The sequence below is a fragment of the Salvelinus fontinalis genome, chromosome 8 (assembly GCF_029448725.1).
Source record: "Salvelinus fontinalis isolate EN_2023a chromosome 8, ASM2944872v1, whole genome shotgun sequence".
Lineage (NCBI taxonomy): Eukaryota > Metazoa > Chordata > Actinopteri > Salmoniformes > Salmonidae > Salvelinus > Salvelinus fontinalis.
In genome coordinates, this window is record NC_074672.1 from 5,367,592 (window position 1) to 5,391,887 (window position 24,296).

At 41.2% G+C, this 24,296-nt stretch overlaps 1 protein-coding gene across 1 annotated transcript in view; it reads right to left on the minus strand.

Annotated features, from left to right (window-relative positions):
• Positions 1 to 24,296, minus strand: part of LOC129860416 (pro-neuregulin-3, membrane-bound isoform-like) — a 299,464-nt gene that overhangs the window by 71,605 nt on the left and 203,563 nt on the right. The window contains exons 3-4 of the mRNA XM_055930805.1: positions 14,176 to 14,249; positions 4,119 to 4,145 (exon numbers count right to left, since the gene is read on the minus strand). Coding sequence (XP_055786780.1) covers positions 4,119 to 4,145; positions 14,176 to 14,249 — 101 coding nt within the window. The remainder of the gene's footprint in view (positions 1 to 4,118; positions 4,146 to 14,175; positions 14,250 to 24,296) is intronic.

Below are 24,296 nucleotides of genomic sequence, written 5' to 3' on the forward strand. Positions count from 1 at the left end.
TTCCTGCTTACAATCAAAAACTAAAGCAGGTAGTACCAGTGACTCGCTCAATATGGAAGTGGTCAGATGACCAGGATGCTATGCTACAAGACTGTTTTGCTAGCACAGACTGGAATATGTTCCGGGATTCATCCAATGGCATTGAACCAAGATGGCGTAGCAGTCGGACGTGTGTTTGTCTTGTCCCGTGTAAATAGTCTGTTTCTTCTATTTTTTTTGTATATATTTAATCTCACTTTCCATCTACGAACTGAATATACTTTCCTGCAACCCGCCTCACCCAATGTGGTACAGATCTGCTATTTTTATACTAGCTAGCTACTAGCTATTAGTGATTGTTAGCCATGGCTAGCTGTCTTCACCTTTAGCTCGGGCACCAGCCAGTATTAGCTTGGTCAATACCTGCCAATCTGCACAGTGCGATATCAACCCAGAGCATATCGGACTGCTTTTCTCTACCACATCACCGGATTCCTGCCGCAAGCTCTGGACCATTACACCGGATCATCACAGCTAGCTAACTGCTGGCTAACGCCTCCATCCTGAAGCAATCACCAGTTAGCCTTGAGCTAGGCCCATCTCTCGGCTAGCCAATGAAGAATACCAGTTAATTCCTGGGCTACAACACCTCTTTTACCAATTGACCTGGACCATTTATTGTCGACAGAAAGCCCCGCCGATTCATCATGAATGGTCTGTCGACGTAATCGTCCGATGTGGTTTCAACAGGCTTTCGCTGAAGACACATCTGCTAGCACCGGGCCCGCTAGCTTTCTGAACACCTTGTCTCCCGCTCGCCTAGCGTAGTAGCGACTACCGAACGGCTCCCTGACTCACCTATTGCTGCTCAAGGGACCCTATGATCACTCGGCTACACAGCTGATGCCTGCTGGATTGTTCACTATCACGGTACCTCATTGTGTTTATCTGTCGGCCCCTGCCTCGAACTCTGGTCCTGTGTGTATCTAACTGACCCTCTCTGCCCATTCATCGCCATTTACCCGTTGTTGTCATAGCTCTCCTGATCAACACCTGTGATTGCTTTATGCCTCTCTCTAATGTCAATATGCCTTGTCTACTACTGTTTTGGTTGGGCAAAACTAAACATGGTGGCGTTCGCCTTAGCAATCTCACTGGAATAAAGACCTCCTCCATTCCTGCCATTATTGAAAGAGATTGTGATACCTCATATCTCAAAATAGGGCTACTTAATGTTAGATCCCTCACTTCCAAGGCAGTTACAGTCAATTAACTAATCACTGAACATAATCTTGATGTGATTGGCCTGACTGAAACATGGCTTAAGCATGATGCATTTACTGTGTAAACTTCTTATGGGCAGGGGTTCCGCTAGCGCCATCCCTTGACAACATTCCGACAACATTCCGCTGAAAAGGCAACGTGGGAAATTCAAAAATATTTTTTTGAAATATGTAACTTTCACACATTAAATGAGGCCTCACCTCCTGGTTACACTAGTGACCATATCCCCCGTGCATCCCGCAAAGGCGGGGGTGTTGCTAACATTTACGATAGCAAATTTCAATTTACAAAAGTAATTTGTCTTTTGAGCTTCTGGTCATGAAATCTATGCAGCCTACTCAATCACTTTTTATAGCTACTGTTTACAGACCTCCTGGGCCATATACAGCGTTCCTCACTGAGTTCCCTGAATTCCTATCGGACCTTGTAGTCATAGCAGATAATATTCAAATTTTTGGTGACTTTAATATTCACATGGAAAAGTCCACAGACCCACTCCAAAAGGCTTTCGGAGCCATCATCGACTCAGTGGGTTTTGTCCAACATGTCTCCGGACCTACTCACTGCCACAGTCATACTCTGGACCTAGTTTTGTCCCATGGAATAAAGGTTGTGGATCTTAATGTTTTTCCTCATAATCCTGGACTATCGGACCACCATTTTATTATGTTTGCAATCGCAACAAATAATCTGCTCAGACCCCAACCAAGGATCATCAAAAGTTGTGCTATAAATTCTCAGACAACCCAAAGATTCCTTGATGCCCTTCCAGACTCCCTCTGCCTACCCAAGGACGTCAGAGAACAAAAATCTGTTAACCACCTAACTGAGGAACTCAATTTAACCTTGCGCAATACCCTAGATGCAGTCGCACCCCTAAACACATTTGTCATAAGAAACTAGCTCCCTGGTATAAAGAAAATACCCGAGCTCTGAAGCAAGCTTCCAGAAAATTAGAACGGAAATGGCGCCACACCAAACTGGAAGTCTTCCGACTAGCTTGGAAAGACAGTACCGTGCAGTATCGAAGAGCCCTCACTGCTGCTCGATCATCCTATTTTTCCAACTTAATTGAGGAAAATAAGAACAATCCAAAATGTATTTTTAATACAGTCGCAAAGCTAACTAAAAAGCTGCATTCCCCAAGAGAGGATGGCTTTCACATCAGCAGTAATAAATTAATGAACTTCTGTGAGGAAAAGATCATGGTCATTGGAAAGCAAATTACGGACTCCTCTTTAAATCTGCGTATTCCTCCAAAGCTCAGTTGTCCTGAGTCTGCACAACTCTGCCAGTACCTAGGATCAAGGGAGACACTCAAGTGTTTAAGTACTATATCTCTTGACACAATTATGAAAATAATCATGGCCTCTAAACCTTCAAGCTGCATACTGGACCCTATTCCAACTAAACTACTGAAAGAGCTGCTTCCTATGCTTGGCCCTCCTATGTTGAACATAATAAACGTCTCTCTATCCACCGGATGTGTACCAAACTCACTAAAGGTGACAGTAATAAAGCCTCTCTTGAAAAAGCCCAACCTTGACCCCAGAAAATATAAAAAACTATCGGCCTATATCGAATCTCCCATTCCTCTCAATTATTTTAGAAAAAGCTTGTTGCAACTCACTGACCCCTCCTGTCTCGCCATCCAGTATTTATGCTGCAGTAGTTTGTGTCGGGGGGCTAGGGTTAGTCTGTTATATCTGGATTATTTCTCCTGTCTATCCAGTGTCCTGTGTGAATTTAAGTATGCTCTCTCTAATTCTCTCTTTCTTTCTTTCTCTCTCTCAGAGGACCTGAGCCCTAAGACCATGCCTCAGGACTACCTGGCATGACGACTCCTTGCTGTCCCCAGTCCACCTGGCCGTGCTGCTGCTCCAGTTTCAACTGTTCTGTCTGCGGCTATGGAACCCTGACTTGTTCACCGGACGTGCTACCTGTCCCATACCTGCTGTTTTCAACTCTCTAGAGACAGCAGGAGCGGTAGAGATACTCTCAATGATCGGCTATGAAATGCCAACTGACATTTACTCCTGAGGTGCTGACCTGTTGCACCCTCGACAACTACTGTGATTATTATTATTTGACCATGCTGGTCATTTATGAACATCTTGGCCATGTTCTGTTTTAATATCCACCCGGCACAGCCAGAAGAGGACTGGCCACCCAGTTCCTCTCTAGGTTCCTCTCTAGGTTCCTCTCTAGGTTTCTTCCTAGGTTTTGGCCTTTCTAGGGAGTTTTTCCTAGCCACCGTGCTTCTACACCTGCATTGCTTGCTGTTTGGGGTTTTAGGCTTGGTTTCTGTACAGCACTTTGAAATATCAAATGATGTAAGAAGGGCTATATAAATACATTTGATTTGATTTGAGGGGCTAGGGGTTGGTTTGGAATGTAGGGTACAGCTTTATGGTTTAAACATGGCGTACATGCCCATGTGACATTTCCAACCATTTAAATGAGTATACAGTGTGCAGCGAGGAATACACTTCAGGGATGTAGAGGTAAATGCCATCTTAAATAAATGCACACACAGGAGAACACTCACAAACACGCACACAGACATGCCAGATAGACATTTGCAAACATGTACACAGTCAAGCACACTGCAGAGATAATTATTTTGGTTGCCGTATAGGACCTTATATCACACTCACATACAATACTCGCTTCCATGCTGATAGAATACATATAATTCGCTACCTCCGTGTTTCCATGGTGACCAGAGCACATTCATATTTTCCAAGGTGAGCAAAGAAGGGTTTGCTGGATTGTATATTTTGTGCAAGGTATTTTCTGATTGGCCAAGAGAAAATAAAAGAGCGATTTACTGTGCAAATGAAACATTTCCTTACCCATGAACTTGATGCCCAGTTCATCTGCTGCTCCATCCAGGGACACAGAGCATAAGAGAGGGAGAAAGAAAGAGAGACACAGAGGGGGAAGAGATGGAGAAAAAGTAAGGGAGAGCGATATACACAGAGAGATGGAGATTTGCAGAGGGAGAAGGAAAGGGGGAGAGAAAGAGAGTGGGAAGACAATACAGCGTTATTGAACAGCGTTATATGAAACACAGTCATAACCCTCACTCAGGATTTACCCACTTGGGCAGCTATAGTACTAGAACCTCCCTAAAATCCCTTTTCTTTAAAAAAAAATAAAAAATTCAAACATATAAATATTGTTATTGAGACAGACAATAGGCTTTACAGACCTAAAATGCCTTTCATGTTCCAAGTCCACACAATAGGGAGGTTTATTATGACGTAGGTACTAGTATAAAAATAGTTTCTGAGTAGCATAACCGGTCAAGGGTGGGGAGAAGGGGGAGGTGTAGACTTCAATGAAAAATGACGATGTCATTGAAAGATGACAATGTCACGGTTTGTTATGTGATTGAAATTTGCTCCGCACAGGCCTTGATTTTGGTTTTTCTTCCCAGCCAGCGATAATTGTTCGTTCCCCACCTCTCTGACCCCAACCTTGTGTTTGTTTCAATATTAATGTTAGTTATCCCCAGTTCTTCTGTTGACGAGACTGTCAGCAAAGACACACACACACACACACACACACACACACACACACACACACACACACACACACACACACACACACACACACACACACACACACACACACACACACACACACACACACACACACACACACACACACACACACACACACACACACACACACACACACTCACACCGTATGTCCCTCTCTCCCTGCATTCAAGTATTTTAGAATAATCTGTGAGCTGGGGTGATAGATAAAGAGGAGCACTCGTGTTCCCTTCATCCTGACGTGACCCTCCTCCCCCTTTTCACGCCACTGTAATATTATCTCATTTAAATTCAAATGAAACCCTCACACGTAATTGCTTTTCTGACAGAGGTGGTCTGGGTTTTTAAGTAGAATGTGGTTAGCAGGGCCTGGTGACAGATTATTTGGTTGCCACAGTCACAGAGAGAAGAACAACTCCCTGACAGCATGAAAACAGGCTGTTAGATGGATTTTGACTGTATAACAGGAAAATGTGTCAATGTCATACTAGTCATAGTTCCTTAATATACATTGTTTTCCTTGAAAATAAATGTATGTTACAATTTACAATACAGGGTACATTTAATGTAAAGTGTGGCCGAAATGTAAAATGGCCAACCAATGAAAACACATTGGATATACACACTATTGTTTTTACAGTATTATACAATAAAACTAACAGTAAAGTGCTGTATGAATTATTTACAGTAAATTGCGTACAGAGCCAAAATCACACGGAGAGAAGCCCATCAATGGGGCAGCAGGTAGCCTAGTGTTTAGAGCGTTGGACTAGTAACCGAAAGGTGGCAAAAGCAAATCCCTGAGTTTACAAAGTGAACATCTGTCGTTCTGCATCTGAACAAGGCAGTTAACCCATTGTTCCTAGGCCGTCATTGAAAATAATAATTTGTTCTTAACTGACTTACCTAGTTAAATAAAGGTAAAAAAAAATAAAAAAAATAAAATGCTGTGAAATTTGCGTACGAGAGTAGTGTCAATTCACATGCATTACATAGCATATGCCAAAGTAATTGTCATGAAAATACATAATATACAGTTACAGTGGGGCAAAAAAGTATTTAGTCAGCCACCAATTGTGCAAGTTCTCCCACTTAAAAAGATGAGAGGCCTGTAATTTTCATCATAGGTACACTTCAACTATGACAGACAAAATGAGAAAAAAAATTCCAGAAAATCACATTGTAGGATTTTTAATGAATTAATTTGCAAATTATGGTGGAACAACCTACACAATTAATCAATTTATTTTACCAGTAGACGTGAGAAACGTAGACTTGCTTTATAATTTGAAGGGCGATGACGCAGTTGGCTCATGTGGCCCGTCCGATTTCTCTCATTCCTCATTGGCATTCTATTTCCAGCGTGAGCACCCTTGTTCACGCTCGTAAAAAAAAGATTTTCGTTTGAATTGAGCTTAACTGGTAAATGATTCCGTAAATTCCAAATAAACGTTGGTTTAACAATACATTAATGTAAAGAAGTGGCTGTATTTTGAATAGTACTGTAACCCCACAGAATATGGTACCTCACTGTATTTTTAAAGCACCTAAAACTTTTGAGCACTAGTGGGTGCATGGTATTGTTGCTTCTGGCTCATTAACCTATTTTGAGGCGGGCCTTGTAAGATGCTACATTTGTTGCACACTTTAGTGAGAGTTTATAACTGATGCAGTACCAGTCAAAGGTTTGGACACACCTACTCACCTCAAGGGTTTTTCTTTATTTTCACAATTTTTTGAAGACATCAAAACTATGAAATAACACAAATGCAATCATGTAGTAACCAAAAACGTGTTGAACAAATCAAAATATATTTGAGATTTAAGATTCTTCAAAGTAGCCATCCTTTGCCTTGATGACAGATTTGCACACTCTTGGCATTCTCTCAACCAGCTTCATGAGGTAGTTACCTGGAATGCATTTCAACAGGTCTGCCTTTTTAAAAGTACATTTGTGGAATTTCTTCCTTCTTAATGCGTTTGAGCCAATCGGTTGTGTTGCGACAAGGTAGGGGTGGTATACAGAAGATAGACCTATTTGGTAAAATACAAGTCAATTTTATGGCAAGAACAACTCAAATAAGCAAAGAAAAACACTTCAGAGTGTTTTCTATCCAAATCTACTAATAATATGCATATCCTAGCATCTGGGCCTGAGTATCAGGCTGTTTACTCTGGGCACGCTTTTCTTCCAGACGTGAAAATACTGCCCCCTACCCCAAAGAAGTGAAGCATGTCCCAGTTTAGGTGACCTAACAGCACGAGCTCTGACGAAAGATGGGGGGCAATCAATTCACATATGGTGAATTGGTGGTCTATAGCAAGTGGCAATGATGAGAGACTTGTCTTTGGAAAGGTGGATTTTTAAAAGTAGCTCAAATTGTTTGGACAGACCTGGATAGTAAGACAGAACTCTGCAGGCTATCTCTGCAATAGATTGCCACTCCGCCCCCTTTGGCAGTTCTATCTTGTCGGAAAATGTTATAGTTAGGGATGGAATTTTCTGTGGTTTTGGTGGTCTTCCTAAGCCAGGATTCAGACACAGCTAGGACATCCGGGTTGGCAGAGTGTGCTGAGGCAGTGAATAATAATAATAGGCATATATTAGCAACTGGGCCTGAGTAGCAGGCAGTTTACTTTGGGCACCTTATTCATCCAAGGTACTCAATACTGCCCCCCAGTCCCAAAGAAGTTAAACCGTTTACAATGAAGATCTGTGAAGTTTTTTGTATTTTTACTAATTATCTTTGAAAGACAGGGTTCTGAAAAAGGGACGTATCTTTTTTAACTGAGTTTATGTCCTAATTAGTATAAAGGAGGTAATGTTGCTTACTTGTTGAGCAAAATCAAAGCTATAATGCATCCTGATGTCTTTGCTTGTTTTTTCATTAGGGGCCCCCAGAGACAACTGCAGGTCCTGACAGTTGGTTTTTCATTCAGCAACCATCTTCTGGTAGACAGACAGCTCACTCTGAACAAGCAGGAGTTCCTGCTCCTGCTTCTTCAGCTTGGCAGAATTAACAAATTCTGGCAGGTTGGCAGATCTGAAGACCTGATAGGTGCAGGTCTGTCCTGGGCTTAGTGCTTGAAATGTGGAGTAGTAAGCTTTAACTTGGGGTCTGTTGTTTAGACATGTAGCTAGCTAGCTAAACAATGAACCATAATTCCAAGCCATTGAGTACTATCACTACAAACCGATTGTCATAGCAAGCTAAAGTTAAACAAACAGGTTAAGATCACAGTTATGAAAATTTAGGACACTAAAGAGGCCTTTCTAATGACTCTGAAAAACACCAAAAGAAAGATGCCCAGAGTCCCTGCTCATCTGTGTGAACGTGCCTTAGGCATGCTGCAAGGAGGCATTAGGAATGCTGATGTGGCCTGGGCAATAAATTGCAATGTCCGCACTGTGAGACGCCTAAGACAGCGCTACAGGGAGACAGAACATACAGCTGATTGTCCTCGCAATGGCCATGTGTAACAACACACAACAACACCTGCACAGGATCGGTACATCCGAACATCACAGCTGCGGGACAGGTACAGGATGGCAACAACTGTCCGAGATACACCAGGAACACACAATCCCTCCCATCAGTGCTCAGACTGTACGCAATAAGCTGAGAGAGGCTGGACTGAGGGCTTGTAGGCCTCTTGTAAGGCAGGTCCTCACCAGAAAACACCGGCAACATTGTCGCCTATGGGCACAAACCCACCGTTGCTGGACCAGACAGGACTGGTAAAAAGTGCTCTTCACAGATGAGTCGTGGTTTTGTCTAACCAGAGGTGATAGTCGGATTTGCGTGTATCGTCGAAGGAATGAGCTTTACACCGAGGCCTGTACTCTGGAGCGGGATTGATTTGGAGGTTAGAGGGTCCGTCATGGTCTGGGGCGGTGTGTCACAGCATCATCGGACTGAGCTTGTTGTCACTGCAGGCAATCTCCACGCTGTGCGTTACAGGGAAGACATCCTCCTTCTCATGTGGTACCCTTTCTGCAGGCTCATCCAGACATGACCCTCCAGCTTGACAATGCCACCAGCCATATTGCTCATTCTGTGCGTTATTTCCTGCAAAACAGGAATGTCAGTGGTGTTCTGCCATGGCCAGCGAAGAGCCCAGATCTCAATCCTATTGAGAACGTCTGGGACCTGTTGGATTAGAGGGCAAGGGCTAGCGCCATTCCCCCCAGAAATGTCTTGATACTTGCAGGTGCCTTGGTGGATGAGTGGGGTAACATCTCACAGCAAGAACTGGCAAATCTGGTGCATTCCACGAGGAGGAGATGCACTGCAGTACTTAATGCAGCTGGTGTCCACACCAGATACTGGCTGTTACTTTGATTTTGACCCCTCCTAAGTTCAGGGACACATTTTTCCATTTCTGTTTGGAACTTGTTCAGTTTATGTCTTAGTTGTTGAATCTTGATATGTTTATACACATTTGTACACATGTTAAGTTTGCTGAAAATAAAAGCAGTTGACAGTGAGGTTTCTTTTTTGTTGAGTTTAGATATATATAAATAGACAGATATACACACACAATATGTATATATATATATATATATATATATATATATATACAGTACCAGTCAAACGTTGACACAGCCTCTCATTCAAGGCTTTTTCTTTATTTTACTATTTTCTACATTGTAAGGGAAGATATTAAAACTATGAAATAACACTTATGGAATCATGTAGTAAGCAAAAAAGTGTTAAACAAATCAAAATATATATGTTTTTTTCTGCAAAGTTGCCACCCTTTGCCTTGATGACAGCTTTGCACACCCTTGGCATTCTCTCAACCAGTTTCAACTGGAATGCTTTTCCAACAGTTTTGAAGGAGTTCCCACATGTGTTGAGCACTTGTTGGCTGCTTTTTCTTCAATCTGCAGTCCAACTCATTCTGGACCATCTCAATTGGGTTGAGTTTGGGTGATTGTGGAGGCCAGATCATCTGATGCAGCACTCCATCACTCTCCTTCTTGGTCAAGTAGCCCTTACACCGCCTGGAGGTGTGTTTTGAATCATTGTGCTATTGAACAACAAATTATAGTCCCACTAAGCGCTAATCAGATGGGATGAAGTATCGCTGCAGAAAGCTGTGGTAGCCATGCTGGTTAAGTGTGCCTTGAATTCTAAATAAATCAATGACAGTGTCACCAGCAATGCACCCTCACACCTCCTCCTCCGTGCTTCACGTTGGGAACCAAACATGCAAGATCATCCGTTCACCTACTCGGAGTCTCACAAAGACACAGCGGTTAGAACCAAAAATCTAAAATTTGATCATACCAAAGGACAGATTTCCACTGGTCTAATGTCTATTGCTCGTGTTTCTAGTACCAAGCAAGTGTCCTCTTCTTATTGGTGTCCTTTTAGTAGTGGTTTCCTTGCAGCAATTCGACCATGAAGGCATGATTCACAAAGTCTTCTCTGAACAGTTGATGTTGAGATGTGTCTTTTACTTGAACTGTGAAGCATTTATTTTGGCTGCAATCTGAGGTGCAGTTAACCCTAATGAACTTATCATTTGCAGCAGAGTTAACTCTGGGTCTTCCTTTGTTGTGGCGGTCCTCATGAGAGCCAGTTTCATCATAGCGGTTGATGGTTTTTGCGACTGCGACTGCAAAGTTATTTGACTGACCTTCAAGTTATTGACTGACCTTCATGTCTTAAAGTAATGATGGACTGTCGTTTTTCTTTGCTAATTTGAGCTGTTCTTGCCGTAATATGGACTTGGTCTTTTACCAAATAGTGCTATCTTCTGTATACCACCCCTACAGTGGTTCCTCCTTTAAAAGTTGCAGCGTACTGCGGCGCAGCTTTCATGGTGCCGCAGAATTCTATAGCACGTTATTTAAGTGTGAACCACTGGTACCATTAATGCCAGTTAGTGCTAGTTTGACCACCAGAGGGCATCTTTGAGAAGCATTTGATAGCCTTCAATAGTTGTTGTAGTAGAGAATGCAGGCACGTGGGAGACTGCGGTTCAATTCCCTAAGGGGAGGCAGGAGTAGGCTGTCCTTGTCAATAAGAATTTGTTTTTAACTGATTCCATGTGTGTCATTTCATAGTTGTGATGTCTTCACTATTTACTCTACAATGTAGAAAATTGTCAAAATAAAGAAATGCACTGGAATGAGTAGGTGTGTCCAAACGTTTGACTGGTACTTGCTTAATTAATTTGATTAATATTATGGTGTTTCTATTCCAAGAAAAACTAAAAAGCATCTGGGTTTCCATTAGGATGGAGCTGAAAATATGGCTCTGTACAACGTGATGGTCGGGAGTACCGTACTGGGCTATTTAGCTAAAGAATCCCTGTGTTGTGCAGGCACGTGGGAGACCGGGGTTTAATTCCCCGATGGGGAGGAAGGAGTTGGCTGTCCTTGTTAATAAGAATTTGTTCTTAACTGACTTGCCTAGTTAAAAGTTATACTAAGAGAAAAACATTTCTACACCCTAATCTTCGCATTCTAGTCTAACCAATACAGAAACGGAGATTCGGTGAAAAGAAAAATCTCCTTGATGTCATTGATTTATCAAGACCAGTCCCCATGCTTGACTCAGAGCAGTGCGAAATGATGCTAAAATAGTTGTAGGCTATTGTTTCTAACTTCAATATGCTCTTTAAATAAATATGACCTACACCACCTGTAACATTACATTACTCAACACTAGTGAGACTACAGTAGACCTACAGTATATCGAAAAATATGACGTGACTCCCCACCAATATTTACATATAGAGGATTTTAGATTAAAACCAAAAGTCGCCCTCATGTGTCTCCCGACACGAATATCTGTAGCAACGCATTTTGCAATGCGGTGACTTAGAAAGATGCGCCACTGAGGAAGCCCCATCCACAAAGTATAAAAATACAGAGAGGTATTGGTAAAGGTATATTGTCCTGCTAATAGCCCATAATGGGCTATTATAATAGTGTACATGGTGTCCAGGTCAGGATAACCAAAACATTTCTTTATTAAAGACTATCAGAAAGAATGTTGGTACTGAGTGAATAAATCAGCTTTATGTAGGTGCCGGCTATATGACTGTGTCATCAACTTGATAATATAAATTATAACAATATTTCATTTTTTAAAAATGGGCTAATCGACTCAAATTATGTCAATTAGCCTATCAGAATCTTCTAAAGCCATGAAATCATTTTCTGAACATTTTCAAGCTGTTTAGAGGCACAGTCAACTTAGTGTATGTAAACTTCTGACCCACTGGAATTGTGATACAGTAAATTATAAGTGAAATAATCTGTCTGTAAACAATTGTTGGAAAAATTACTTGTGTCATGCACGAAGTAGATGTCCTAACTGACTTCCCAAAACTATAGTTTGTCAACAAGAAATTTGTGGAGTGGTTGAAAAACTAGTTTTAATGACTCCAACCTATGTGTATGTAAACTTCCGACTTCAACTGTATGTGTGAAATTTGTTTAGATTTAGAATGGACCATTATCATGCACCTATCTCAAAACAGGGTCACGGGGGAAAATACATGTCATCTATGCACTTAAATAGCGAATAGAGGAACGCTTTCCCCGTGGTTCATTTTCATGCCAGCCAGGTAGGCTATACTCCTGTTGTAAAGATAAGCAATGTGGAATCTCCCAGTACTACACTAAGACCAAAATAATCATAATAAAATAATAAAACAACCACTGTACCTTGTCACAGCACAACTGAATGGCTCAAATGCATTAAGAAGGAAAGAAATTCCACAAATGTACTTTTAACAAGGCACACCTGTTAATTGAAATGCATTCTAGGTGACTACCTCATGAAGTTGGTTGAGAGAATGCCAAGAGTGTGCAAAGCTATCATCAAGGCAAAGGGTGGCTACTTTGAAGAATCTACTAAGGGCTAAATGAAGGATGTGTATCATAGAGAGAGAGAGATCCTGACCACAATGTGTACACTTTGTTGCTCCACTTCCTCCTCTGTCTCGCCCTCTGCCTGTGCTAGTCTGTTCCTCTAGGTCAGTGAACGCAAGAGAAGAGATGTGGAGACTCAGCAGTAGAAGTTCAGCAGTAGAAGGCAGGAAGGAAGAGAAGTCAGAGAAGATAGGAGGGATAGAGACGTGGAGAGAGAGGAAGATGAGAGTGGAGGGAGAGGAACATGGAGAGGGAGAGGTTGGAGCGTACGTGTCCATGGAGTCCCGCCATTCACCCTTCTACCACACATCCTGGGCCTAAAGTGACAGAGGGATTTTGGAGTTGTTTTTAAAAGTGGTCGGGGTATGTTTTCTTTTGGATCTGGTGTTTAAGACCATCCTGTCCGCATCCAATTCACTGAATCGTTGTCAAAGTAGGCTACTATTTATACATTTTGTGTCAGGCCTGGTCTGTACTAAATCTTATTGAGAGAGAAGTTATCTACATTTTGTAATGGTCTCTGAATAGTTTGCATTTTTACATTGTTACAGAAGTAAGAGTCATTGTCAAATGGTCTACTTTGTGTGGGTTTTAAAATACTTTCTGAATATTGTCCACTGGTCACATGTTGGATAAAAAATGGGTTTATTTGTAACTAATACATATACTATACTTGGTAAATTTTGAGTGAGTAATGTAGACAATGTACTACAATGTAAATACTCCAGGGTTTTTTGTTGAGTGTTAAAAGTTTTTTGATAGCGAGGGTCTTTTACCCAATGGAAGACATGGATGTGGTGTCATATTAGAGAAGAGGTTGTGCTCTTAACTTGTAATTGTAATGTGTTCTTTGATTTTGAGCTATGTCTGTTTGAAATGTGCGAGAAAATTTTACGACCAAGACTAGCAAGAACACACATTTACTCCAGGAAATGACCTTCTCGTTTCCATTGACAGTGTTTTTCAAAACTCACTCCACTCTTTGTCAAAGGCTTTCAAGGTCTGTACGTAGACATTTGATTACCTTCTATTCCATTTTGCGAGACCATTCCCAGAAGTAATAATAAACATGTGTTGTCCAACTTCAGCTCAAATGTTAAATAACCTTATGTGGGAATGCTCTTGCACATTATTAAGGAAATTGTTCAGGCGGTTATGTTCTGATAGGGATCTTGAATTCAAAGATTCTAAACTGTTTTTAGAATGTTTCTGAAGGACTACAAGGGCTGTGAACAATTTCGGAAAGGCATTGTGTTCATCTTGACCAGGGACGGTTTCCCAAAATAAATGTAAGGGTAAGTTCATCGTTAGATCCTTATTAGGAGCATCATTAAATCTCCGAACTGTTTCCCAAAACCGTCGTTACTAAAGTTGCACAGAAGACAGATCATTCTCTAATACTCTTTTTGTTTTCACTTTAATTATTGATCAATAGGAAGACAAGGCATGTACTTGGGTCAGATAAGATGGAGTCCGTCTTGGGTACAAACTGGTCACAGCGTAGTCCGTGGTAACCCTCTTTACACCTGCAACAGAAAAACAACGGAAGTTGATATCCGAGGTATATGGAGGAAAAGCACGTTTTCATAGCATACATGTGGGTGGAGTATGTGGGCGTGAGTCATTTTACTCATTGAGCAGACACTCTTATCCAGAGCGACTTAATATCATTGCATTTAACTAAAGTAGGCCAAAAAAATGGCATATCACGATCATTGCAAGTAAAACCTGAGGTGAAGCCAAGGCAGATAGAATACTGGCCCACCCAATCAGGCTGGCTTTACATATGTAAAAATATTATAACAATGAAATAAATGAACTTGATTTGTTGGTTGTGCTGTCTCCTTACCAATCAGAAATGTTGAAAATGCAGTAGGAAGTTCCTGGGATCTAATTGGTTATATTGCAATCATATGGTTAAAATGTAATCATATGCGCATAGCCTACAGTCGGGAATGGCAAATATCAAATAGCTGATTGTCAAGTTGCAGCTGCCAGTGAAAAGCACCAATAATAGGCCTTTCGCAATACTTAATCACTGGTAAAACACACAATTCACATATATTCCTGATGATCCTTTCAAATGATTGTGTAGAGTAGTTTATTCCCATTAGTATACCAGGACTAATCTCTTGGGACCAGCGGAGAACGTTGGCCATATCACTGAGTGCACATATTCACTGTCTATCATTGGGTGATTCAGTGACACTGGATGGATGTCCCTTTTCGTAGGCCTAGATTAGATAGTTGCATTCCACACAAGGTCGTTTTATTTTAGTTTGTCAGTGTCCACAGAGTATGCCTACCCTGTCATTTTTTTGTAGTATTAAATATTCTGATAATGTCTCCAGTCATTTAAAGTGTGGTAAAATTGCATAAAATGTGTTTATAAAAGGCAAAAATAAATATACTGAATGTGTGCAAAGAAAGGAGAAGAAACACCAAACAATCTTTTTTGAGAACAGTGAGTGTGTCACATTATTCGCCTGATTGATGACTATCCAATCTACTCATCACACAGGCTATCTTACATTAGTCTGCAAATGAAATGAACGATGCATGCATGCAATGATTTATCAGAAAGGTACATTTTTGGGGTGAAAAAACAGCTCCCCAAACTTGAAACTCATGCCCCGCCTATGGTGTTGTGCATTTCATTATTGTTTACTGTCAGACTCGGACAGTCGGCCTGTTTTGTCAGCTTTGTTGTTGTAAGAGGAAGAGTAGGTGCGCTGCCTACATGGCAATAATACAACAGACATGTTTGCAAAGGGACATTTGTGGTGTTTCTTGGTCACATGTATCCTGTGCTCTGTCTACTATCTACCAAATCAGTGCCATAAAGGGTGGAAGAGAAGACAAGTGCAAGTGCGTATGTATATGGCATCTTCAGCACAAAGGAAACAAAGGAGAGAAATAAGACATTCGAGAGGATTCAAATGAGGGGGAGACCAATAATGCAAAGGAAGAGGGGACTAAAAGAGAGACAAAGGAGAAGAAGAGGGCAACCCAACTGATAGCACAGTCCTGACAGTATTGCCATGTCCCAGTGGAGGTATTGGAAGGACTCGCTCTCTTCTAGACCAGGGTTCAAACAGTATTCATTTTCTTACACTTTAGTAGACACTGGACTTCACATGATTCAGTTTTGTGATATTTTAGGTTTTCTTCAAGCAAAGTGCTGCTAGCTAGCTATCATTAGCTGGCTGGCTCACTAGCGGACGTTATTATTCGTTTCCCAGAGCTGTTTGCTTTTCTCGTTAGAGCCTAAAGTTAGGCATTTTTGGCACTTTGTTCATTGTTGTTTAATAACTAGCTAACGTTAGCTGGCTGGCTCGTTAGCTAACGTTACGTGACGTGTGGTCTTAAACGTTGTTTACCTAGCTACAGAGCCTTGCAAAAGTATTCATCCCCCTTGGTGTTTTTCCTATTTTGTTGCATTCTATTGCATTTTTATTTGGATTTCTTGAAATGGACATACACAAAACAGTCAAAATTGGTGAAGTGAAATTCAAAAAGTAACTTCTTATTTTTTTTAAATGAAAAAACTGGTGCTCACATATGCATTCACCCCCTTTGCTATGAAGCCACTAAATTAGATCTGGGTGCAACCAATTACCTTCGGAAGTCACATAATTAGTCAAATAAAGTCCAGCTGTGTGCAATCTAAGTGTCACATGATCTCAGTATATATACAACTGTTCTGAAAGGCCCCAGAGTCTACAACACCACTAAGCAAGGGGCACCACCAAGCAAGCGTTACCATGAAGATCAAGGAGCTCTCCAAACAGGTCAGGGACAAAGTTATGGAGAAGTACAGATCAGGGTTTGGTTATAAAAAAATATCTGAAACTTTGAACATCCCAAGGAGCACCATTAAATCCATTATTAAAAAATAGAAAGAATATGGCACCACAACAAACCTGCAAAGAGAGGGCCGCCCACCAAAACTCATGGACCAGGCAAGGAGGGCCTTAATCAGAGAGGCACCAAAGAGACCAAAGATAACCCTGAAGGAGCTGCAAAGCTCCACAGCAGAGATTGGAGTATCTGTCCATAGGACCACTTTAAGCCATAAACTCCACAGAGCTGGGATTTATGGAAGAGTGGCCAGGAAAAAAAGGCATGTGGGAGACTCCCCAAACATTTGGAAGAAGGTACTCTGGTCAGATGAGACTAAAATGTAGCTTTTTGGCCATCAAGGAAAACGCTATGTCTGGCGCAAACCCAACACCTCTCACCACCCCGAGAACACTATCCCCACAGTGAAGCATGGTGGTGGCAGCATCATGCTGCTGTGGGGATATTTTTCATCGGCAGGGACTGTGAAACTGGTCAGAATTTAAGGAATGATGGATGGTGCTAAATACAGGGAAATTCTTGAGGGAAACCTGTTTCAGTCTTCCAGAGATTTGAGACTTGGACGGAGATTCACCTTCCAGCAGGACAATGACACTATGCATACTGCTAAAGCATCACTCGAGTGGTTTAAGGGGAAACATTTAAATGTCTTGGAATGGCCTAGTCAAAGCCCAGACCTCAATCCAATTGAAAATCTGTGGTATGACTTTCAGATTGCTCTACTCCAGCAGAATCCATCGAACTTGAAGGAGCTGGAGCAGTTTTGTCTTAAAGAACGGGCAAAATCCCAGTGGCTAGATGTGCCAAGCTTATAGAGACATACCCCAAGAGACTTGCAGCTGTAATTTCTGCAAAAGGTGGCTCCATAAAGTATTGACTCTGGGGGGGTAAATAGTTATGCACGCTCAAGTTTTCAGTTTTTTTTTGTCTTATTTCTTGTTTGTTTCACCCCCAAAATTTATTTTGCATCTTCAAAGTGGTAGGCATGTTGTGTAAATAAAATGATATAAACCGCACCAAAAATCAATTTTAATTCCAGGTTGTAAGGCAACAAAATAGGAAAAATGCCAAGGGGGTGAATACTTTCGCAAGCCACTGTAGGTTCATTGTTTACCTAGCAAGCTATATGTCTTAAGCTAAAGTTTACTGTTAGGTAGCTAGCTAAAGTTAGCAGGCTGGCTCCCTAGCAGACGCTATTCTTGTTTCCCAGAGCTGTATGCTTTTCTAGTTAGAGCCTAATGTTAGGCAGTGTTGTCACTTTGATCATTGTTGTTTAATTTTAACTAGCTAACGTTAGCTGGTGTCGGCATTTGAGCTTTGATGTTTATTGTGGTATAGAGTAATATAAGGAGAATTCAATATAATTCCAATGCAAGAACCCAACTTACGCCCCAGCTGTGCATGGCTGCATCTCACTGTAGGTTATTTGTATCTCTGTTTGTTTTTGTTTACGGTTACTATAACTAGTCTAAATATAGATTGTGTCATGCCTTAATCAGTCTGATATTTTGTTTTCTAGCCCTAGTTGTTACTGCTGTTTTGTTCTGTTCACATTCACAGTTGTGTAGGTATTCTAATCCAAACTGCTATTTTTTATTTTTGTTTGCATGCTTGAATAACTAGGCTACTACTGTCGGTATTTAGTTTGCATTATTTTGGTAAGACAGCTGTGTGTACGGCTGCATTCACATAGGCTGTTTGTAATAGGGGAATTACGCTATGTACTGTATTTTGTACCCTGTAGTCATTACCAAAATGGCCTTGCTTTCGTGTGTAGGCGCTGCCCATTGTGCTGATACAATGCAGGCTACAGATTTTGAGCCAATCTCCACTAACTGTCACTTCAAAAGCAATCAATGGTCTCGGAGTGATTTGTGGTATAGAGTGAAATAAGCAGAATTCAATATAATTCCAATGCAAAAATCGTGCCCCCTAACCGATTTCAACTACCCGTTTAATCACTTTATCCTGGTGCCCGGTCTGCATTGGTCATAAGCAATCAATGCATTAACAAGACGCATCAGTCAAAATCATTGGCTGCATCTCAGTTTCATTCACCTAGGATACTTTGGAGCACATTTATTCTCGCTCTCCTTCAAACATTTATTTAGGACTAATGTATAACAAACGTATAAGAAAGTGCTATACCCACAGAAGTACCAAACAAATCATTTGGATTCAACAATTTGATTCTGACCCAAAAACATGATCAAGTTGACAGAGGGGAGGAAAAGTACACTCGATAGGTGGCCAACTGTGCTCTTGTTGGCTTGGGTCGAGCTCAGCCGTATAAATAATGTGGATAGAATGGACCCTTTCCGGTAGATAATTCAAATAATTAAATGTAATGGTAATAGCCTGGTCCCAGGCTATCTGTGTGTGCTGTATTGGCTATACAGCACAAACATATGCTATTTGTGTTATATATAGTACTACTAAACTTTGTGAATTTCAGTCAAAAGACAGCAAAAAGTGATGATTTAAGTGAACACCAAGTTAACGGACTGTAAAAGGTGTTACCCAGATTGCAAGTATAAAGCATGCCATCATGGCATCAGGAGGCATGAGAGAGTATTTGCGCCTCACATTTTGCTGTTTCTAGTCACAATTTCCTACCCTCCCTGTGCTGAAATGTCTCATTAACATTCTGAGTCACAACCCACATGAAGAATGTCTGTCTTGCTATCTATTTACAGTATCTCCACCCTCTTTTTGTTTGTCTATATCTCTATTTCTCCCCCTCAGTCTCTCTTTCACTGTGAAACGGGCTTAGACATCCTTCAATTTGATGGAAACAATGCATTGTAGACAAATGTGTTTGTGCAAATGAGCGAGTAGAATGTGTGCTTGAATATAATAAAGGATGTGTATGATGATGACTGTGTGTGTGAGAGAGAGAGAGCCTTGAATGGAGCGAGAGAGTGAGCTCTAGGGTGGGTGTGCGCGCATGCACATCATTGGGTGGGTTTTAAAAACAATATAAATCACAGTACATGTATTGGAGCTGTAGTTCTACATTTCTAAATTTCTAATGAAATATACCTCTGTGTCTGGGCATGGGAAACAGGGGTGGGGAATACTGCCACCTAGCGCGTTAATTAACAACTGAGTAAAAATAATGGAAGTGCTGAAGAGCTCAGTGACTTTCAACATGGACTGAGGATGCCACCTTTCCAGTAAGCCAGTTTGTCAAATTTCTGCCCTGCTAGTGTAACCGATGTGAAATGGCTAGCTAGTTAGCGGGGTGCGCGCTAATAGCGTTTCAATCGGTGACGTCACTCGCTCTGAGACCTTGAAGTAGTTGTTCCCCTTGCTCGGCAAGAGCCGCGGCTTTTGTGGAGCGATGGGTGACGATGTTTCGAGGGAGGCTGTTGTCTATGTGTGCAGAGGGTCCCTGGTTCAAGCCCAGGTAGGGGCGAGGAGAGGGAAAGAAGCTATACTGTTACACTAGAGCTCTAAGTGCTGTTATGGTGAAGTGAAAACGTCTAGGAGCTCACAGAATGGGACCGCCAAGTGCTGAAGCACGTAAAAATGTTTGTCCTCAGTTGCAACACTCACTACTGAGTTCCAAACTTCCATGGCCGAGCAGCAGCACACAAGCCTAAGATCACCATGCGCAATGCCAAGATTCGGCTGGAGTGGTGTAAAGCGCTCCACAATTGGACTCAGGAGGAGTGGAAACGCGTATTCTGTAGTGATGAATAGCGCTTCAACATCTGGCAGTCCGATGGACGGATCTGAGTTTGGTGGATGCCAGGAGAACGCTACCTGCCTGAATGCATAAGGCCAACAGTAAAGTTTGGTGGAGGAGGAAAAATGGTCTGGGGCTGTTTTTCATGGTTCAGGCTAGGCCCCTTAGTTCCAGTGAAGGGACATTTTTACGCTACAGCATACAATGACATTGTAGATGATTCTGTGATTCCAACTTTGTGGCAACAGTTTGGGGAAGACCCTTTACTGTTTCAGCATGTCAATGCCCACGTGCACAAAGCGAGTTCTATACAGAAATGGCTTGTCAAGATTGGTGTGCAAGAACTTGACTGGCCTGCACAGAGCTCTGACCTCAACCTCATTGAACACCTTTTGGATGAATTGGAATGCCGACTGCAAGCCAGGCCCAATCGCCCAACATCAGTGCTCGACCTCACTAATGCTCTTGTGGCTGAATGGAAGCAAGTCCCTGCAGCAATTTTCCAACATCTAGTGGAAAGCCTTCCCAGAAGAGTGGAAGCTGTTATAGCAGGACCAACTCCATATTAATGCCCATGATTTTGGAATGAGATGTTTTAGTTTAGTTTATTAATTCGACCATTTAAAAAAACAAGCACACAAAAAACTTAAAAGCCATACATTTTGCATGAATAAAATCATCGAGGATAACACACAATAAAGTCTGGGACTTATTTCCATTGTGGTCCTCTTGAGACAAGATGGCTATACAAGATCGAACACAGTATGATAGTGAAATAATAAAACAAAAACATAAAAGAAGAACATCTATCATCATTCCAGTTACATCATAGGGGTTACACATATGGGCACAGAGGACATCAAACATATTTTTACTTTATTTTTAAAGCTGTCCAGAAGGGATTTTATTTTTATAGGCAGAGGTAACTCATTCCATTCTGAGGCTCCAGTATACAAGAAAGTACCTTTCACAGCATTACTCCTGAACCTGTATAAGCACACATCAGCAACACCTGATCTGGTGCTGTGATTGTGTGCATCCCTAACACGAGGAAAGTAATCACTTAAATATCTGGGCGCAGGACCATAAATACTCCTGTAAACCAAACCTAGTCTAATCTGGGACACCCTATCCTCAACAGGCAGCCAGTTTAGTTCCTGAAAGCAGCTCCTGCCTATGTGAGTACGTGGACTCACCTTCAATACTACCCTGATCAACTTATTCTGGGCTATCTGGAGCTTTCCCTTCATAAGTTTAGATAAGCCCCCAAACCAGGAAGTACTAGCATAGTCAAAATAGCAGTAGGCAGTAGATAGCACTTTCATGGAGTCCTTATCAAGCACCTTTTACTTTCTAGCCAAAAACTTAATCCTGGCATTAACCTTTCCTAGCACCTTATTGGCCATGCTCACACCTCCCAAGCTTCCATCAAGGATACATCCCAAGTAGCTAATATAGGTTTTAGTAGTCAGCACCTCACCCCCTAACTCCACTCTGATTTCAGACAGCCTACACAATTTAGGTCTGGATCCAAAAATAATTGCTTCACTTTTCCCTAAGTGCAGAGATAGTTTATTATCTCCAAGCCATTTGCTAATGTTAGTAAGCTCTGTGCTAAGTGTGCTCTCCAACATAGTTTTACTTTTGTGAGACGTGTTGAGTCATCCGCATAAAGAAAAATACGGCAAGAACAAGCATCTTTTATATCATTAATATAAAATAAAAACAGCAAAGGCCCAAACACACTCCCCTGCGGAACGCCACAACTCATTGGTTTTGCCTGAGACAGTGAACCATTAACTTCTCTAGGGTAGGGGGCAGCATTCGGAATTTTGGATGAAATGCATGCCCAAATTAAACTGCCTGTTTCTCGGGCCCAGAATATTTGATATGCATATAACTGGTAGATTTGGATAGAAAACACTCTAAAGTTTCCAAAAACTGTTAAAATCGTGTCTGTGAGTTAAACAGAACTGATTTGGCAGGCGAAAACCTGAGAAAAATCCATTCAGGAAGTAGTTTTTGTTTTTGTTTTGTAGTTTTCTAATCAATGCCATTACAGTATCCATTTACTTAAGACTCAAATGGCAGTTTCTATGCCTTCCACTAGATGTCAACAGTCTTTAGAAAGTGTTTCAGTCTTGTACTCTGAAAAATTAGGAAGTGAGAGCAGTCTGAATGACTGTACCCTAAAGTTTCACGGAGCTTTTCATGCACACAACCAAGAGAGTGCGTTTCTTGTTTACGTTTTATATTGACGAAGTTATTGTCCGGTTGAAATATTATCGATTATTTAGGATAAAAACAACCTGAGGTTTGAATATAAACATTGTTTGACATGTTTCTATGAACTTTATGGATACAATTTAGATTTTTTTGTCTTCCTGTTTTGACTGCGTTTGAGCCTGTGGATTACTGAAGAAAACGCTCAAACAAAATGGAGGTTTTTGCGTATAAAGAGACTTTATCGAACAAAAGGAATATTTATTGAGTAAATGAATATCTGCCGAGTGCAACCATATGAAAATCATCAAAGGTAAGGGATTACTTTTATCTCTATTTCTAAAATGTATAACTGTTCTATCTGGCTGGCTACTGTTTGTAATGATTTGTATAGTGGGCTATGTTCTCATAATCGTAAGGTGTGCTTTCGTCGTAAAGCATTTTTTAAATCTGACACCGTGGTTGGATTCACAAGAAGTTCATCTTTAAACCTATGTAAAATATGTTTTGTTTTCTCAATTTTTATAATGAGTATTTCTGTATTTGAATTTGGTGCCCAGCAGTTTCACTGGCTGTTGAAGAGGTGGGACGCTACCGTCTCACGTGCCCAAGAGAGGTTAACCTCTACTACTTGCTCCCTTCCTGATAAATAGGACTTTACCCAGCCTAGAGGGATACTGCTTAACCCCAGTGCCTCCAGTTTAGAGATTAGGAGACAGTGGTTAACTGTATCAAAGGCCTTCTGTAGGTCAAGCAGTACCATTCCACACAGATTTCCCTCATCAATCTTTTTCCTGATGGAGTCAGTCAAGTAAAGTAGACATGAATCAGTGGAGTATGTTTTTCTAAAACCCGACTGAAAATCATACATTAGGCCCTGTTTGTTAACATATTCATACATTTGCTCATGTACAATTCTCTCCAGGATCTTTGATGTTACACAGAGGATAGAGACAGGCCTGTAATTCCCAGGGTCAGACTTTATCCCCTTCTTATACAGAGGTATAACTTTAGCTTGTTTCATGTCCCTGGGAAAGGTGCCTTGTTCAAGAGAGAGATTAACGATATGCGTAATATAAGGGCCAATTTGCTCAGCATAATCTATTAGAAACTTTGCAGGAATATTATCCAGGCCTGTGGCTTTGGAGCATTTAAGCTCTGCCAGTATACTGACTATTTTGGCTGTTGCTACCTTTGCAAAAGAAAAAGAGTTTGGCTGAACCTCTAACTACATAATACTTCTTGACTTGGTTGCTTCCATACAAACCAGAACTGGTGGGCAGCTTGCTAACCAGCTTGCTGGCAACAGAAGTAAAAAAAATAGTTGAATTCATTGGCAACCTCTGCCTTTTCATATACCATCTCCCCTTTGATGTTCAGTCCAAAAGTGTTAAGTTTGTTTTTGGTAGTACTACTACAGCCTAGTTCCTTAATGGATTTCCAAAGCTTTTTAGTGTAATTTTTGTTTTCAATTATTTTCTCAGCAAAGTAACCCCTCTTTGCTTCATCCATCCTGCTCTGTGCTTCATTTCTGTGATGTTTATATAGGACAAAATCAGGCTGCTCTTGAGTTCTTAAATTTTTTAAAGGCCTTATTCCTTGCCTGGATAGATTGTAGAATCTCATGATTAAACCAAGGGCTAGATCTCTGCTTTACCCTGACCCGTCTAATGGGAGCCATCACATTCACCACATCAAGGAATCTACATTTAAAGGCTTCCCAGGCACTGTCTACCCCTACACAATTCAGCACAGGTTACCAGTCAATTTTATCCACTTCCTCCCTAAACCTTTCTAT